At 42.1% G+C, this 19957-nt stretch overlaps 1 protein-coding gene across 1 annotated transcript in view; it reads right to left on the bottom strand.

The window, feature by feature from the left end:
* Positions 1 to 17137, bottom strand: part of LAPTM5 (lysosomal protein transmembrane 5) — a 44462-nt gene extending 27325 nt beyond the window's left edge. The window contains exon 1 of the mRNA XM_051987996.1: positions 16965 to 17137. Coding sequence (XP_051843956.1) covers positions 16965 to 17051 — 87 coding nt within the window. The 5' untranslated portion in view covers positions 17052 to 17137. The remainder of the gene's footprint in view (positions 1 to 16964) is intronic.
* Positions 17138 to 19957: the final 2820 nt, after the last annotated feature.

Below are 19957 nucleotides of genomic sequence, written 5' to 3'. Positions count from 1 at the left end.
CACTGTACTAAGCACTGGAAATTTATAGGCAAAAGACAGACTCTAGTCTCATTGAGAACAGAGAGGAAACATGGGGAAACAGAAAGCAAACAAACTACAGATAGGGTAAATTGGGGATAATCACTAGAGGAAAGGTGCTGGGATTAAGAGAAATTGGGAAAGGTTTTCCATAGAAGATGGGATCTGAACTGGGAGATTCTCAGCACCCCCAAAATTACACTTGGACCCAGAAGCCAGAACTAGACTCTTCCCAATTAGGCCCCTTCCTAGACAGGTCTCCTCACATTCTCTTCACACTCTTCTGTTCTCCCAAATATGCTTTCCCTTCTTTTCAGGTACACCGCTCTCCTGCTCCCTATCTCCCTGCCACAGGAAACCAGTAATAACTATCTCTGGAGACGAAATTCACACTGAGTAATATAACATTTGCCTTATTACTGGATAAGCCTTCCAATTTCCAAGGTCCAGCGGTCGCCTCTGTTCCAAGATCCGGCCTGCCCCTCCAAGAAGTCTGCATTCCTTCCTTCCCTCCAGCCAGGCTACAGCCTCAGCTGCCTGAGACATTTAGGTCCCTTCCAGTCCAAAGAGCTCTTCCCTTACTAAAAAGTCCTCTCCTTTTGGAGCTTTCCCCAGCAACCCCTCCCTATATTCTCCAACCCTAGACACTCAGTCCCAGACCCACAGCCAAGCAGAGGGAGCCCGGATTCCCCAGATCACAGTCAGCACCACTAGCCTGTTAATACTTTTTCATATTGCACATTTTATTTGGGGAGGAGAAAACTCTCACAGTTTCCTTTCCGTCAAGACCTGGAAGGGGCTCACATGCCAGTTCTGTGCTCTATAAGCTCTAGGCCAATTGTTTGCCACGTAGTCAAGGCACGAGAAGAAATGGGAATAAGTTAAAGCAGGGAAGATTTAGCTAAACTCTCCAGGATAAACTCAAACTGCCCAAGAGATATAAGCAAATAGAGCCTCAGGGAGGTGAAAGTTTCATTGTTCTAGTCTGGAGCCAACCCAAGGACTGGGCTCATTTATGGGCATACATCAGGAAGAACATTAGAGAGTTTCCAAGGAGGGCAAGTCAATCAGTAAATAGATATTAAGTGTTAGGATTACAAAGGAAGAAACAAAGAAGGAGAGGAAGGAAAGAAGTATGGAAGGAAGGAAGGAAGGAAAGAAGGAAGGAAGGAAGGAAAAGGAAGAAGGGAAGAAGGGATAGGAAGGAAAGAAGTATGGAAGGAAGGAAGGAAGGAAGGAAGGAAGGAAGGAAGGAAAGAAGTATGGAAGGAAGGAAGGAAGGAAAGAAGGAAGGAAGGAAGGAGGGATGGACAGAAAGGAAAAAAGGAGAGAGAGAGAAAGGGAAATGAGAAATAGAAGGAGAAAAGGAAGGAAGGAGGGAAGAAAGGATGAAAGGAGGGAAGGTTAGAAAGGAAAAGGGAAGGGAGGGAGAAAGGGAAAGGAAGGATAGAGAGGGAAGAAAAAAGAGAAGGAAGGAGAGAAGGATGGAGGGAGAAAATAGAAGGAAAAAAGGAAGGGAGAGGAAAAGAGAAGGGAAGGATGGAAGGAGGAAAGAAGAGGAAGAGAGGGAGAGAAAGAGGTAAGGAAGGAGAGAAAGATGAAAAGAGGGAGGGAAAAAGAGAAGGAACGAAAAGAGGGAGAGACAGAGGGCAATAAATCAAAGAAAGAAAAAAAGGGGGAACTTTATATGCTAAGGGGAAATCACACATTCAAGAAAGAGTGAAGATCCCTCCAGAGGAGTGTCTCTTGAAAAGTCTAGGGATGTTTATCCTGGAGAAAAGAGAAGTGGGAGGAGAGAGGGAGTTTGGGCATGGTAGCTGTCTTTAAGAATTTGAAGAATTGTCAAAAGGGTTAACTTTATCCTGCCTGGACTCCTGAGGGTAAAACTAGGAAGACACAGGGAGACCAATTTCCATTCCATGTAGAGGACAATAATTAGAGTTATCCATAAATAGGATGGGCAGCTGGGTGGTGCAGTGGATAGAGCACCAGCCCTGAAATCAAGAGGACCTGAGTTCAGATCTGCCCTCAGACACTTAACACTTCCCAGCTGTGTGACCCTGGGCAAGTCACTTAACCCCAATTGCCTCAGGGGGGAAAAAGTGAAAGGTAAATAGGATGGGCTGCCCCCAGGAGGTTTCCTCTTCCTGGAGATTTTCAAACAAAGGCTGAAAAGTACAGAGTGGGCTCTTAATCAAGAATGTATTAGACTGAACCACATGGGGCTCTTTCAACTCAAACATAATTTGATACTGGGATACTGAAAGGGCCGTTGGCACTCGTATCCATGAGACATGGAATAATAGCAATAATAATAATAATGATAGTTGGTTGTTGTCCTTTGTTCTCCAAGAGGACCCAAATGACCTCACTATGCTAGAATCAAGTTACAGTGCATCAGACCGTGGCGGATCAGACCCACGCGAGCTCAGAATGCTCTGCCACAGGTCGCACACAAGTAGTCCTTATGAACATTTGGGGTGGACTCTAATTTGGCACATCTCATGTTTCTTCTGAGCTAATTTAATTCTGTTTTACTCAACTATCTCATAACAACCCTGGGAGGCAAATATAATTATTATTCTCAATTTACAGATGAAGAAACCAGACAGAAAACAGTGGGACTTGACTTGCCCATCACCCCCCAACTAATAAGTATCTGAGGCCATTTTTGAACTTGGACCTTCCAAACTCTGCATTTGCGTCACCCAGCATGGCAGTTGTTCCTCCTAGCAGATACTTCTTTTAATCACTAATCGTGCCTTTTGACTCTTTTAGGCCTTTCACCTACAAAGACAGGTGACAATCTTAGGCACATCATCCTGGAGCACGAATCCTGGAGAATGAATAAATTAATGAAGGGAAGGATGGATGAGTGAATGAAGTCTTTATTAAACACTTACTAGATGCTAAATACTGGGGAGAACAAAAAGTCAGATAGTTCCTTTTCTCAAGGGACTCACATTCTGATGGAGGACACAATATAGACAGAAGGTTTGAGTTGCAAGTCAGATGAAGAAGTCCTGTAGCCCTTAAGGCATAATAGAAAAGCAGGTAGCAATTTATTCTCTTTTAATCCTTTCTACTAATAACCTTCTATCAGTTTATGATGTTGAACAAATTGATCTGATTTGATATTGCTGTTGACATTAGCCAGGGACAGCACCTGGACCACACAGGCTCACTCCCCATACTCCCAGTTGGGAATAGCCACAAACTTTTTCATCAGGTGACTAGGATGGAGGCTTGGCCCCAGATCCAAGATAGGAGGAGGGATTTATTGTACAAAGGGTGCTCGACTTTTACAGGAAGTCCTAGGAGAGAAGTGCGTCACCTCTCACACTGGCTTTACATATTGCCCAGAATACATTCCTGGTTCCAGGCTAGTGCCCCCAGGGCTTAAAATAAAGCCCTGGCTTCCTGTGTATATGTAGCAAGGTCTGGGGTGGTGGGGAGAATTGGGAGGGGGAGAAAGAAGGGACATAAGAACTCAGAGCAATTTTCCCATAACTGGAAGCATGGTAAAGTGAAAAGAATGTTAGATTTGGAGTCTGGGTGGCTTTGCCATTCACTAACTATGTGATTTTGAACAGTTCATTTAATCTCTCTGTACCTCAGTTTCCTCATCTGTAAAATGAAGGTGTTAAAAATTACATAATAAACCCTGTGTGAGAAAATACAACTCCTTGCCATCTTGAAATAAATGGGGGCTGAGGGTGTGGAGCACTGTCCATGCAATCAGAAGAAGTAAACGGGTTTGTTAGGTGGAGTTACTTTTGTGTGTGTGTTTGCTTATTTTCTGTTCTTTTGTAACTCATTGTTAGAATTTTACCTTTCTTCAGAATAACCCTAGAGAGGAAGATGATTCCCTGGGATTTCACAAGCCACTGCTGTTCTAAAACCAAGGAGTGCACAAGATAGTTAACAAGGAATTGGGAACAAGGAATAAATTCCTAGGGGAGAAAAAGGAGAGAGAAATAGAGGTCAAGACGATTCAAGTTGCAGTTGTCTTTCATTTTAACACCATGTGGATTTTGCTGTGTCAAGCATTTGTCCCCTCCACAAAGATTCTGAAAGTTGGGGTCCTGCTGTTACTAAAAGCTAAGCACCTGCTGAGCAATGATTCAGATGAGATGGACTCCATTTTGTCCTCTTTGACTCAAGAGTTGGGAAGGACACTGCTTCTTTAACTTCCTGTATCACTTCCACTTCCAATCCATAATTGAGAAAGGGCTGAGCAAAGGAAGCCTCTCCAGCTGCTTCATTTAGAAGCGTTTGCATTGGCTGCTGTTATTTCCAATAAACTCTTGGCCAATCATTTCATGCTACCTTGTTTTTCTTGCATTTTTTAGCCTTTATTCCATTGTTATATAAAGAAATTATTCCATCACTATATAAAGAAATCAAAGATTCATAATCCTTGAGTCATGTTCAATGTCCAATGCAGTGGTAGAGGCTGGGAAGAGGAAAGTCTGGATCCAAGTGGAGGATGCCTCAGAGATGGATAGGATGAAAAAGGAGCAGAATAATAATTTCTTCTCCAGGAGATCACAAATCCTTCCAGTTATTCTTCTATGTAGCCATGCTATCCTAAATATGCAGGGAGGGATCACCTTCTCTCATTGAGATTTTTTTCTTTTGTACATTGAAATTTCATTTTTTTTCATCCACCTGTCTCCTAATACCAGATAGCTTCACTGCTCACCAAAGCTAACCCTCACTCTACTATCTTCCATCCAATCCCATCCCCTCTCCTCATCTGGACTGTCCTCTGTCAAGCATTCCCTTGCTCTCCCTCCCTCTGTTGTTCTTTCTCTTCATAGAAATATTTTCAGAATTTACCTATCAGTGTTATTATTTTTTAAGACTCTCTCCCTTGGTTTTTCTATTCCTTCCAGGGGTCCTCAAACTTTTTAAATAGGGGGCCAGTTCACTGTCCCTCAGACTGTTGGAGGGCCCGACTATAGTAAAAACAAAAACTTTGTTTTGTGGGCCTTTAAATAAAGAAACTTCACAGCCCTGGGTGAGGGGAACAATCGTCCTCAGCTGCAGCATCTGGCCGGCCTCATAGTATGAGGACCTCTTAAGCTATAGTCCTGGCTTTCTGATAGAATCTCAAAGTTAGAAAGAGGCTCAAAGATCTTGTAGTCCAACCTATATATGCAATTGGAATATATCAACATATAACTGAAATATAAAGTAGGAACATGCAATCTCTACAATATTAATTGACAAGCGTTTTTTATCTCTCCATTAGTACCTGCTTGTGGCAGATAGGGAGCTAGGTTCTAGGGAAATTTATCTTTTGTTGACGACTTCTGATGATGGGGAAACAGACATCTCCCAAGGTAGCCAGCCCTACCATACCCACTTCTAGTTGCTAGAAAATTCTCACTTCCTGAGAACCTAAATATGACCCATTGCTTGGGTGGAAGTGACCTCAATTCTGCCCTCTGGGGTGAAACAGAATCAGCCAAACCCCTCATTCACTTAACTGCTTTTAAAATATCCAGAATATTTTAATCTTTTCTTCTGCATGATAAGCACGGCTTTCCTTGAAGGTAAGGTCTCTGGTCTCCTCCACACCTTAATATGTTTGTGGTCCTTTTCTCCACCATCACATTTCTGGGATCCATGGACTTAGTTCTTAACATTTTGCTAATTTTACTTCAACATAACTGGTTTCTTTTGTAATCCTACAGGTTTTATTTTATGAATTGAAAAGCATTATTTGGAGAAGGGGAACATGGACTTTACCAGACTATCCATAATACATAAAAGGTTAAAAGCCACGTTCTAGTGCAGGGATGGAGAACGTCCAGCCCGTAGGCCATACGAGACCCACAAAATCATTTGCTAAGGTCAACGCAGGCAACGATGAGCTGAAAGTTAGATACAACAACCTCCTACTGCTTGAGTTCTGTAAGTTGGTAATTTTATATGATCCACAAATGATGTTATAAATATGCAAATGGCCCCGGGCAGAAGGCGGCTCCCCAGCCCCTTCTAGAGAGACTTTTTGCTCAATACCGCCAATGTCTTGCCTTCTACCCCACCACTCCTCGGTTGATTGTCACCCACCCTACCCCCCTAGCCAACCAGTGGCCAGATCTTTCCGGTTTCACCTCTTCTGTGTCTCTTGTGCCCAGTCCTACTTCTCCATTCACACGCCATCTTAGTCTTAGCTCAGGCTTCCAGAACTGCTCACCCAGACAAATCCAAGAGCCTCTTATTGTCTCCCTGCTTTCCATGACCCATACTCCACACAGGAATCTTTCTAATGCACACATCAAATCCTATCATCCTCTAGCTCAAAAATCTTCAGGGGCTCCCCGTTGTCTATCAAATAAAACAGAAATTCTTTGGACTGGCATTTGGACAGTCTGGGCTACCTGCCTTCCCAGTCTTAATTCGCAAGGTCTCTCTTCACACATTGTGTGTTCTATTCATACTGAGCTGTTGGATATTCCTGATTTCTAGCTATGTTTGAATGCTTCTTTCTCTTGCACAAAGGAAGCTTCCATAAATGTTCCTTAAATTTCTATTTGCCCTCATTCTTACCCATCCCTCACCCTATCTCCAATAATCAGAACATATCAATTGTATCCACCCCTCCCTGGAAATACTTGCAGATGGCCATCATAGTCTGACCCCTCCCACCCTATTTTTGTCTTTTTTTTCTTTATTAAAGATTTTTTATTTTTCAAAATATATATATGGATAATTCTTCAACATTAACCCTTGTAAAACCTTGTGTTCCAATTTTTCCCTTCCTTTCCCCTCATCCTCCCCAGGTGACAAATAGTCCAATATATGTTAAACATGGTAGAAATATATGTTAAATCCAGTATATACATATTTATATAATTATCTTGCTAGACAAGAAAAATCAAATCAAACCAGAAAAGAATAAGAAAGAAAATAAAATGTAAACAAACAACAACAAAAAGAGTGAAAATGATATGTTGTGAACCACACTCGGTTCCCACAGTCCTCTCTGGGTGTAGATGGTTCTTTTCATCACAAGACCATTGGAACTGGTCTGAATCATCTTATCGTTGAAGAGAGCCACGTCCATCAGAATTGATCACTATATAATTTTGTTCCAATTTTTGTTTTTTCCAGAATATAATCATTCCAATCTGCTTGAAATCTTGTACCCTGGGGTATAAGTTTTCCATTAAGAATTCAGAGTTTTCTTTCTATTTCTGTGACCCTGAGCAAGTCACTTAACCCCAATTGCCTCAGCAAAAACAAAAAAAAAAAATTCAGAGTTCACAATTCTCCCTCCAAGGGATATTCACAGGACAAATGCATAACCACTTTCATCGTCTACCTTTGGTTCTTTGCATTGGTTTTCTCCCATGGCCAGAATATTTCCCCTACTTAGGGAAATCCCTAAACTAGGATCTCTAGGAATCCCAAGCTTTACCTAAAGATGAGCTATAAGCCCATTTCTTACACAAAATCTTTCCTGATTCCTCTAGTGGTTTGGGATCTCTCTCCCCCATTCTGGTCCCCTATCACGACAAATTATTTTGTATAACTATTTTATACCTACATCATTTCATCACCTCTTACCTGGACTATTGCAGTAGACTTCTAACTAGTCTTTCCCCTTTAAATGTTTCCTGACTTTCATCCATCCTCCACTTATATGTCAAGGTGATTTTCTTGTTTTTAATTATATGTTAATCTTCTCTCCCTTTCACCTGCCCCTTCTATTGAAAAAGAAAACCAAAATCCTTGCAACAAATATTCATAGTCAAGCAAAAACTAATTTCTACATTGGCCATGTCTAAAAATATATATCTCATTCTGCATCTTGAGTTCATCACCTCTCTGTCAGAAAGTAATTTTTTTCATCAGGCTCCGGGAATTGTGGTTGGTCATTACATTGCTCAGAGTTCTGAAGTCTTTTACAATTGCTCGCTTTTACAATGTTATTATCATATAAATTGTTCTGGTTCTGGTCACTCTGCATCAGCCCATACAAATCGTCCCAAGTTTGTCTGAAACTGTCCCTTTCATCATTTCTTACGGCACAATAGTATCCCATTTCATTCATATGACCTACTTTGTTCAGTCATTCCTCCATTGATAGCATCTTTTCCTTTACCCTTTACGATATATAATTTGCCCTTATACATTCAGATATGTAGAAATATCTACAACTGTTAGTGAAAGGTATTTACTAGAACAGAGAAAAGCAATAGAACTGCATCTTTGCATGGTTAATGAATGTATACAACTTGTTTGCCAATGCATCTGTATGGTGCTAAATTTTCATAAATATCTTTTTTACTGCATTGTAAATTCTCAATCAACCTGTCTTAATAGGTTGTATTAGATTTTCATGTTTAACAGTGACACCAGTCTTACTTGCTGTATTATTGAGAAGGTTTCCATAAGCCACGTTGCTTTTCAAATTTAATATAGTGAGGATAGGAATAAATTATATCCCATTTCAAAAAAACAAAGAAAAGAGAGAGAGAAATTGTTTTCAGCACTTTGCCACAAGGTGACTTTTTAAAATGTTAAGGCTGACAAACAACTTAGAAAGACATAAGAACTTGATCAATGTGATGACCATCCATGATTCTAGAGAACATGTTGGCCATCTCCTGACAGAGAAGGAAACATCCAGTGTGAAGAATGAGAAATACATTTCCAGACAAGGGCAATGTAAAAACATTTTACTCGACTATATATATTTGTTTCAAGGGTTTTAGATTTCTTCCTTTTTCAGATTTGCACCAAACAATGGCTTTTCCACAAACTCATCAGAAGTTACAGGAAGAGCTAATATAGCTTGCTGAGTTTATAGACTTTCATTTTCATTTTTTAGAACTGGGGGATGGGAAAGTAGGGAAGAGAGAATTTAAATCCTTATTAATTTTTTTAAAATAATTTTTAATGTAGGTCTGACCATGTTATTCCCTTTCCCAATGAACTCCAATGAAATCCTATTACATCCAGGACCAAATATAAATTCTACTATTGACATTGAAAGCCTTTTACAAACTGGTTCCTTCCCATCTCCTCGATCTTCTTACCCTTGACTCCTTTTCACACAACCCACAATCCAACAACTCTGGTACTTCTACTGTTTACCCACCACAATACAACCCTCCATCCTTCTTGCATCATGTCTTTGTACTAGCTGTCCTCTAGGACTAAAATATTCTCCCTTTTCTCCTCCATTTCCACTAGTTTCCTGTAAGATTCAGATCAAATGTTTAATAAATGGTGACTAATTGATTGTTTGAAGTTCCACCTTCTGCAGACAATCTTTCCTGGTTCTCCCAGATATAAATGCTTCCCAGTTCAGATTTCCGTCCATCTAATCTGTATGTAGCTTGTAAACAGCCATATATGTACATGGTACCTCTCCTAAGACAGTGTGAGCTGCTTGAGGCAGGAATAGTTTAGCCTTTCTTTGAATCCCTTAATGCTTAGCACAGTGTCTGGCACATACTAAAAGTTTAATAAAAGCATGTTAAATATTTGGACATAAGCAATATGGGAATTTATTTCACTTGACTATCTTTTTGTTACAAAGGTTTTATATTTTGTTCCCTCTCCCCCTGCAAGAGAAAGGAGAAAGAAGAAAAAAATTTAATTAAAAAAATTTTCAATTTAAAAAATGCTTGTTCATGATAAATGTGGAAATATGTATAGAAGAATTGCACATATTTAATATATCTTGGATTACTTGTTGTGTAGGGGAGGAGGTGCGGGAAGGGAGGGAGAAAAATTGGAACATGAGGTTTTGTAAGGGTGAATGTTGAAAACTATCTTAAGATATATTTTGAAAATAAAAAGCTATTATTATTTAAAAATAAATTCTAAAAAATTATAAAGTTTGGAAACCATTCTCTATAAGGACACAGGAAATATAAAGTAATTGTTATTGTTAAAATTATTTGGTAAAAAAAAAATGCTTGTTGATTGACTGATTGTTAGTATGGACTCACTCAGAAATGCAGGAACCTGGCTCTGAGTCCTTGCCACATGAAACATGGGCCAGTTTCAAGCAGTGGAGGGTGTAGAAAGGACCCAGAGCTTTTGAAAACTTCCAGGGAATCTGGACTAGAGTAGAGGCAACATGGAGTATTGAGCACTCTATAGAAAGAGAGGAACAGAGCAGGAGGAAGAAACATACCCACATACACTCTGTCTCTGGTCTCCCTTGATGGGTCATCCCAATGCAAGGAAGAAATAAAGGCAGAGAAGCTGTCTTCCCTTCCTCCCTCTCTTATGTTGTTCCTCTGATCATTATTATTGCAAAAAAAATTGAGCAAGAGATAAAAAGGAAGCACCCCAAATGGCAAGATGCCAGGGCCCGTCTTTTCTCCTGGGCACACACGGTGTGCCCCACAGGGCGGCTGATTTCCGCCACGCTCGGCTAAATAAGGCTGCCAGCAGATGCACAGGCGCTGTCCCTGCCAAACAGTCAAGAAGCTATTTTTAATCCCCTGAACATCAACTTTCAAATGTCACCCAGAGGCTGTCGGGCTTCAGTTTCCACCTTCCCTACACCTTGAAGGCTATTCATTTTGTTCATTCAGCCATTCAAAAAACCCTGGGCGCTGGCTGTATTCAAATCTTTATTGGGCACAAAGAGAGACCAGGGGAATCACATCTAGACCTTGTCCTCCCCAAGCTTTCAGGCTAAGAGAGCATAATTATAAGGCAAGATGAGGTACTTGGTGTTTGGAAGGAACAGGGAGGGAGGGAGGAAAGGAAAAAGGGAGGGAAGAAAGGAGGAAGGGAAGGAAGGAATAAAGAAAAGAAGAAAAAAGGGGAAAAGAATGAAATAAAAGGAAAGAAAGTATTTTGTAAACTTTAAAATACTTTGTAAATGCTTAGTAATGATGATGATGATGATGATGATGATGATGATGATGATGATGGCATTTCTTTTATGGTCAGGAAAACAAAAATAATTTCCTTGCAATCTTAGAATGCAGAAAATCAGAACTGGGAGAGCAATTTTTAGAAAAGAGACTGTACACAGTGGGGTGGAAGGAAGTCTGGGCTGAGGTGGGGGAGGCCACAAAAGACCTAAGTTTTCATACTCCTCATCTTGTCATTCACTGTGGAATCTAGAACAAATTTGTTTGCCCCTCCAGGCTTTAATTCCCAATTTGTATGAAGAATATGATGGAAAAGTTTCCTTCCAGCTCAGACATTTAAATTATCACATTCTGAAATGCCTATACCCCTAGGCTTTAACATTTCATGTTCCAAGGGCCCTCCCAGCTCTGACATCCCAGGTTCTAAGGCCCTCCCAGCCCTGAGAGCCTGGGTTCTAAAGGCCCTCCCAGCTCTGACATCCTGAGTTCTAAGGGCCCTCCCAGCCCTGACATCTTGTGTTCTAAAGGCCCTCCCATAGAACCCATTTAGGTTCTAAGGAAATCACCTTTTTTTCTGACCATAACAGAAATGCCTTCATCACCATCATCATCATCATCATCATCATCATCATCATCATCATCACTATCATGTACAAGGTACTTTAAGGTTCACAAAGCACTGCCACAAATACTCTCATTTTTATCTTCACAACCCCTCTGGGATTTAGATACTCTCATTATCTCCATTTTAGAGATGAGAAAAGTCAAACAGAGGTCACTCCTGTAGTAATCCAGCCGATCTGTGACATCCCTCTGCAGCTTCCCTACCAGGCGCCCGCTCTTTGATACCCTGTGGGACATACCGTCAAGGCCTGCCTTCCCTGGAGGTGATGTCTCTCCCCCCCCAAAAAAAAAACCAAAAATAAACAGCTCTCTGCTCCATCCAAGTCCCCATTTCATGGATCTCATCAATTCACTCCCCTTTGGGCGTTTATAATTTCATGAACCACCTTTGTTTTCTAGGAGCAAAGGGAAGAAGTCCCCAGGCTGCACGTCTAAGTTTGTTATCATTAAAAACAAGCACTTCCTAACACTTAGTGCTGTCCAGAAATGGAAGGATCATTGCGAGATGATCACTGAATTACAGCCTCAAGCCAAAAGGAATCCTAGAGTTCTGGAAAGATATTGTGGCTCCAGGGAAAGAAATCTGTCTCCAGCCAGAAAAGATCCAAATTCAGAGCCTGGTTCTGCCTCTTTTTCTATTGTAATTTCAGGCGAGTTCCCTTCAACTTTCTGGGACTCAATTTTCTCACCTCTATCATGAGAGTTGATCTCTTCTACCTCCAACTTCATGCTTCATTTTACAGATGAGGAAGGAAATAAGCACTTATTAAGCCCCTACTGTATGCTAGGCAAACTCTATAAAAATCCTCATTTCATTTTCATAACCAGATAGGTGCTATAATTACCACCACCACCACCTCTTCACAGTTAGAGAAATTCAAGCAAGTATAGAGTAAGATTCACACATCTAATGAGAATCTGCTCTCAGGTCTTCCGGCCTCCAGGCTCAGGGGATAGAGCCCTGAGTCACCTAAGTGAGGACCTGAGAGATCAGTTCCCTGGATCCAGGGCCACACAAGATGGTAACTGGAAGAACTGGGTTTTCTGCTTCCAAATCCACTGATTCCCCCTTGAACCCTGGGTTGACTAGATGACCTCTAAGGCCTTTTCCTGCCCTGATATTCTGCTACAATAACAGTGACTTTTATCTGGAACTTGGCAATATTTTCTTGAGAGAAAACAGCCACTTTCTTCCTCATTTCACAGGAGGGAAATTGGGTCTAAGAAAGGCCAAGTATTTTTTTCAAAGTCACACAGCTACCAAGGGGACAGTCAGGACTCCAATGCAAGCTTTTGATGGCCAGCTTTGAGAGCTTCTTTCCAAGATGCTACATAGCTTCTCTCATGGAAGAGGCTTCCATGTCTTAGACCAAAGCAATGGATTTCTAGGCATTATTGGTAATACCTTAAAAGCCAGTGGAGATGATGTTTTCAGTGTCTGCTCTTCTTAGCATCCCTCATGTCTTCCCTTGAAGTCTTGTCTTTCAATTAGAAATTAGAAATTTCAATTAGGCAGAATCTTGCCCAGTTCCAAAGCATTGGAAAAGACCATCGCCCTCATTGACCTTCACAGAGATAGATCAATGAATTCTTCCTAGGAGCTTCTCCTCAATGTGTGGACAAGATGAGTAATCTGAGCAGATGCTGACAGCCTTACAGAGGCTCATTGCCTCTAAGTACCCTATGAACATTTTTCAGGGACCAAAGTCCTCTTTGTATAAAATTAGTTGGACATTTTAAGCCAATTGGCCACCCATAGGTGACCTTCCACACCAGTGACCAGAGCTACAAGTGACCTCAGAGTGATAGTAAAGTAAACTGAGACCCAGGCATTTGGATTGATTTGCCCCCTCGCAAAGACATTAGGTGTCAGATTCAAGACTTGAAGCCAGGCGTTCTGACTTCAAAGCTGATGGACTTTTCACCCTGTGTACCACAGTGCCTCCAACAGCTATGTAATTGGTGGGACTCACAGAGCTTCCACTTGCACCTCTTGACCAGGTGTGAAGAGCTTACCATAGCAGAAGCCACATCTGGCAAAGAACAGGCTCCAAGTTGCACTATGATTGGGTGCCCACAGGCAAACCTGGCTATAGTTAGACATTCATCTGAAAAACAATCTGGGGGTTTTAGTGGAACATAAGTTTACTATGAGTCAATTGTATGATGTGGCAACCAAAAAATCAATGCCATCTTGGGCTTCATATGGCTTTCAGAGAAAAAGGAGGTAATTTTCCACTCCCTTCCTGCCCCATCACTTGCCCTTTCCAGAGCCATTTTGTCTATGATTGTGTTCAGATATGGGTAGCACATGATGATGAGCTAAAGAGCACTCAGGGAAAACTAACTGATATAGTGAAAAGTCTCAGGATTGGCTGAAGGCAATTTAGATTGTTTAGAATGGAAAAGGAGAACATGACAACTGCATTCAAGAATGTGAAATGCTACTGTGAGAAAAGGGAAGAAACCAGGAATAATAGAGGGAAATTATGGAAAAGCAGATTTAGGCTCCATCTAAAGAAAAGCATAGCAGTTTTCTGTCGGTTCTGACAATAACAAAAGTTAAACGGGGGCTCTTCAGAGGTAGTCACTCTCCCTCATTAGCCATCTTCAAACCAAGGTTGATAGCCAGATTTTTTGTGGAAGGGATGCTAAACAAGCACAGGGTTGGGCTAGATGGTCATTGAGGTCTTTTCCAATTCAGAGGTTCTGTGACTGTGTGTTCCCCAGGCAGACTTAGCCAGCCATAATTACCCGAGTGAGCCAGGAAAGCCATACCCTCTCCAGATCACAGGGCTTAGTCTCTGTAAACCCAAGGGACCTTCTCTTGTGGGCAATGGCTGCACAACTGACTGGTCTACTACTCCCCAGGGGGTTAGACTCATGAGTAACAACGGCTAGGCAGAGATCTGAGTACGTGACTGAATGTGGGTGACGGAGTTCTAAGCAAGGCAGAAACATCTGGGATGACTGCCCCTGCTTCCATCCAGATGTCTGCCACTGTGTGAGCCCAGCCTAGGTGGGCACATATGCATCTGTCACCTTTGGGGATATCACTTAAAATGGTTGGGGAATGCCATCCATTGGGCTTGTGGGATATTTCCAGGGAATGGATGTGACTCAAGGAAAACTGCCCCATCGGTCAGATGACCCCTCACACCCAGAGCCCTGCTCTTGACCTCTCACTTGGACAGTTATAACAGCCTCCAAACCTAATCTCCTGCTTCCAACTGTACCTTTCCAATACATGCTATTTTTGATCATATCATTTAAATTTTCCAGATCTCAGTTTCCTCATCTGAAAAATGAGGCAATAATAGGACAGTCTCACAAAGGAAGGTCAATATCAAATCAGATTTATATGTGTGTACATACATACATACATGTTGTATATGTGAATATATAGATATGTGTGTATATATGTACGTGTACATGTGTATGTATATACATATATATACACACATATACATATTCTTCTTCAGGATCTCGTCACCTTCAGCTTTGTCTCATCTATGGCTAAACCTCCTTCTTCGGTCAGTTTTGGGTCATACTATTGCTCAGATACTCCAGAGTCGTTGCTGCTTCCGCCTCATTACTTGCACCATTCCCCCTTTCCAGGATGTCATTCTCTCTCACCATCCTTATCCAGTCTTTACCTTCTGAGCCTTTAAAAGGAGCGGCTCACTTCCTACCCCTTCCCTACTACGCATTTTTTCTGACTATCCCAATGCATGGTGATCTCTCCTGTCAGCACATAATTATACAGGATTTCCTAACTTCTCTTTTCATCTACTTCCTCTATTTATTCCCCTAGGTAGATTGCAATCCCTTTGAGGGGAAGGATTCATCTCTGTATGAGCCATGAAATCTTACACCCTATTTTATTGTTGAATCATTTCATTATTGTCTGCCTCTCCTTGATCTCATTTGCTGTTTTATTGGCAAAGATATTGGGGTAGTTTGCCATTTTCTTCTCCAGCTCATTTTACAGATGAGTAAACCAAGGCAAAAGGGATACAGTGACTTGCCCAGACACAACTAATAAGTATCTGAGGTTAGATTTAAACTCATGAAAATAAACCCTCCTAGTTCCAAGCCCAGAGCTCTGTCCAGTGCAGCACCCAACCGCCCAATTACCCCCCAATGCCTTTGACCAAACATGATCTTGGGGGCTCCCCCCCATCCTGGTGGCACTCTTCAGAGCTAGATACATCATCAGTGTCCTTCCTCATTACTATTAATATATAGATAGATAGATAGATAGATAGATTCGTAGGCTTATAGATTTAGAGAGAGAAAGCATTTCAGAGACTATTTAATCCAACTACTTCATTTTGCAGATAAAGAAATTGGGTCTAGACAGGTGAATGACTAACCAGAGATCACCCAAGGTTTAAATGGCAGAGCCAGTGTTCAAGCCAAGATCTGCTGCCTCTAAATTCACATTATTTTTTTTTTCGCTAGAGCTGGAAGGTATCTTATTTTTCTCAGGAAGCTTAGGGCTCTTACTTTTTTTTCTCCCAGAAAGATGCATTTCTACTTTGAACAATTCTCTCCAATTTTCCCTCAGGTCTCTCTGTGCACGGGTCATTAGAATTCTCTTTTTCCCCTGCTGGTCTCCTCCTAGGGGACTTAGGCACAGGTGATAAAGCTAAGATGGGAAGCAATACCAAGCACTTTCCCTTACAATCGAAATGCTCCATCTCCTTCAAAGTCTCCTTTCTCCCTTGGGGCTGAGCTGGAGGAGGGTCCTGTCATCTCTGAAGTGCACTCATGTTCAGCCTTAAGGAGAACAAGATCAAAGCCAGGAAGCCAGGAAGAAGGGGAGGCAGGACCAAAGCAACTACCAAGGAAACTAGGCTGGGAGAAGTGAAAACTAGGAAGGCAGCTGGGTAACAGGAAGAAGCAAAACAAAAACAGATGTTCCTTCCAAGACCAGCCCCGCTCCCCTGGGGATTGCACATCTATCCCTAGGGTGGGGTATTGATCTAGATGGGGAAGGGACCTCTTAGGTCACCTAGTCCAATCTCCCCATTTTGCAGATGAGGAATCTGAGACTCGGGGGAGCAGGAAGTCATCTGAGTAGAAAGCGGACAAACCAGGATTCCAACCAAAAATGAGACATCTTTTGGAGCTAGGAGGAACCTCAGAATACAATACCCTCATTTTAAAGTGGAGGAAATTGAAGACCAGGGAGAGAACTTAGCTTTTAAAAGATCCCACTGTGAACCAATGGTCAAGTCAGGACTGAAACGGAGATGTGCCAGCCCAAACTTCTGCCCAGCCTCCCTTGCCCTCCCATACCCTTGTCTGTGGGTATGACACAGCTACAGGCTGTTAGAGATAGTGGTAGATAAAGGGCAGGGTGATAACCCCAACTTGTAGAAGAGGAGTCATTTCAGAGAAAGACAGGAGGCTCCCATCAGACCCTGACTCCGGAAAAGGGAAAGGGACAGGACTCACCACATGGTAGATGCCCAGGGCTGTGGTGGCGATCCTGACATTGAAGCAATAGCAGATGCGCTGGGTTGGGACCATTCTGAGGGCCATGGTTGCTGGCTGCCCGGCTTGGCAGGAGCCCACCCTTCTGTCTTCTCGGCTTCCAACCGCAGCTGCTGAAGAAGAACAAGACGGCCCAGACTCCACTGCGAAGAAAGGAGAAGTTACCTCCCCTACCCCACCCCACTCCACCCCCATTTCACTTCCTTCCTCTGCTGCCTGAGGCCAGCCTACTGAGAGAGAGTTTCAGGGCAGTGTCTCCAGTCCAGTTCAGTTGTCCACAAAATTCTGGAAGGTCCACCTACTGTGTGCGGGGCGCCGAGCCAGGATGCTGAGACAAAAATGATAGGCTCCTTTCCCTCAAGGAGTTTGTAGTCTGTAGGAGAAATACGGCATAGGTGGATTAGCAAATTCACCATGTCTCCAAAGTCATTCCAAAGGACTCCTGTAAGGATCATGGAGAGTGGCCCTTGAGCCAAGCTTTGAAGGGAGCTTAGGGATCTGAGCCATAAAGGTGACAAGAGTGAATTCCAGGCTTGTCTCACAATTTTTGCAAAGATCCGGAGGTGGGGGAAAGAAAAATAGATACAAGGAACCAACAAGAGGAATGATGTAACTGGACTGAAAAGTGAGAAAAGGTGAGGAAATGTGGGAAAAGCCCAGATGCTCTTTACAAAGACCAGCCAACGCAGTCGGGCAGTTTATTCTTGAGTAATCATCAAAACTACACTTTAGGAATATCAATTTGGCCACCGTACAGAGGATGAATTGGCAAAGGAAGGGACTTGAGATAGAGAAAAGAGATGAATGAGAAAGCATTTATTAAGCAATTACCACAAGCCAAACCTTGTACTAAGGGGGTGGGGAGTAGGGGAGGAATGGGGATACAAACACAAAGACTGACAAGGTGGAAAGTGAGCAATGACCCAGGAAGGGTGTTTTTGTTTGGAAAGTTACAAATATGATGAATGGTGTCTAGGGGAGTACATTGGCCCAGCATTCCCAGCAGCAATGGCAGGATTAATTTGATCATGATGGCAGAATAGAAAGGGGGTGGAGGTGTGGGCATGGGGATGAGAGTAATACTTACTGGCAGAGAGAGCAAATGATGGCTCAGGAGTAAAATTAAGTAAATTAAGTAAAAATTAAGTAAAATTAAGAACATCTAGAACCACCAGTGGGCCACCTGAGGCACTCCCTATTCTATATGTAAGTTCTGGAGCTTAAAGGGTTAAGTTCTCCAGGATATGGGCTCTGTCCCACTTCAACTCCCCATCACCCCCACCCATGGTAAGGAATTAGCCCAGTCCCAAAGCAGACTTAAGGGATTATCTTGGAGGGACTCCTATCGAATGAATGCATGTTAATTCTTTTGTGAAATGAAGTTAAATGTGAATTTTCCTGAAACACAGCTCAGTATGGCAGGTCTGACCTGAAGTCCGCTGGCCCCAGCGAATCATGAAGCTAAGCATTCTTTTGTAACCCAGTCCCAAGTCTGGTATGAGACCCTCCTTCTTGGAGGGAAGCCAGGCCCAGAATCTGGGGGAGAGCTAGGACACAGCTAGTGGGGGAGATGAGTTCCTTCTTTAAGTCTCCTCACCTGCCCATTTCTGGCCCCCAGTTTCTTTTTTTTTTTTTAATTTTTTATTTAATAATTACTTTATATTGACACTCGTTTCTGTTCCGATTTTTTTTCCTCTCCCTCCCTCCACCCCCTCCCCTAGATGGCAAGCAGTCCTTTATATGTTGGATATGTTGCAGTATATCCTAGATACAATATATGTTTGCAGAACCGAACAGTTCTCTTGTTGCATAGGGAGAATTGGATTCAGAAGGTATAAATGACCCGGGAAGAAAAACAAAAATGCAGATAGTTCACATTCGTTTCCCAGTGTTCTTTCTTTGGGTGTAGCTGCTTTTGTCCGTCATTTATCAATTGAAACTCAGGTCTTTTTGTCAAAGAAATCCACTTCCATCAAAATATGTCCTCATACAATATTGTTGTCGAAGTGTATAATGATCTCTTGGTTCTGCTCATTTCACTTAGCATCAGTTCATGTAAGTCTCGCCAGTCCTCTCTGTATTCATCCTGCTGGTCATTTCTTACAGAACAATAATATTCCATAACATTCATATACCACAATTTACCCAGCCATTCTCCAATTGATGGGCATCCATTCATTTTCCAGTTTCTCTGGCCCCCAGTTTCAAGAGAGAAGTTGGAGGAAGCCAGCCTCCATTCACATTGCTGAAGAAAAAGACTCTGGGAAAAAGCTGTGAGAGAAGCTGCTAGTCTCCATCATATCCCCATCCCCAGCTTACTAAACTTGAGGAACTTTCCCTTGGGTGAGATCTGGGACATTCTCTCTCTGTGTGTCTTGCTCTCACTCTGTCTCTCTTCTCTCTGTTTCTGTGTCTCTGTCTCATTCTCTCTGTGTCTCTGTTTCTTTTTCTCTGTGTCTCTATTTTTCTATCTCTCTGTGTCTCTTTCTGAAGAGTTATCTTCTCATTCCCAATTGGAGAATTCCTCTCCATATTTTCTGATATATTCATATTCTCCTATGTAGATTTCCTTAAAGTTTTGATTTGCTATTGATTTGAAAGAATGTGTTTTCTTTGATAATGGTTTTGTGTATTTATTGTAAAATTGATATTTGGGAGGAAAAGTTTTGGGGTCCTTCCCTTTCCTTTCAATATTGAAGCAACAATCAGAAGTGAGTTTGAATCTAAAATTCACAGCTCCTAGACTAATAATATTAAAGGGAGTAAATAGATCTACTTCTAGCCCAGGGCCTCCTCTCTCTGAGAAGAGTAGAGTGGTGACCTCTGGTCCCAGCTTCCTGCTTTTCCTTCTGGCAGGAATTAACTTTTCCCTTGGATAGGGTTGGGGGAGGACTCTCAGGATGTCAATTCTGCTTTTCTCCAAGTCACACAGCAATACCCCCTATGCAACTTGT

The sequence above is a fragment of the Antechinus flavipes genome, chromosome 3 (genome assembly GCF_016432865.1).
Source record: "Antechinus flavipes isolate AdamAnt ecotype Samford, QLD, Australia chromosome 3, AdamAnt_v2, whole genome shotgun sequence".
Lineage (NCBI taxonomy): Eukaryota > Metazoa > Chordata > Mammalia > Dasyuromorphia > Dasyuridae > Antechinus > Antechinus flavipes.
Note: the sequence above shows the minus strand (reverse complement) of the source record. Positions and strands in the feature narration are given on the sequence as shown.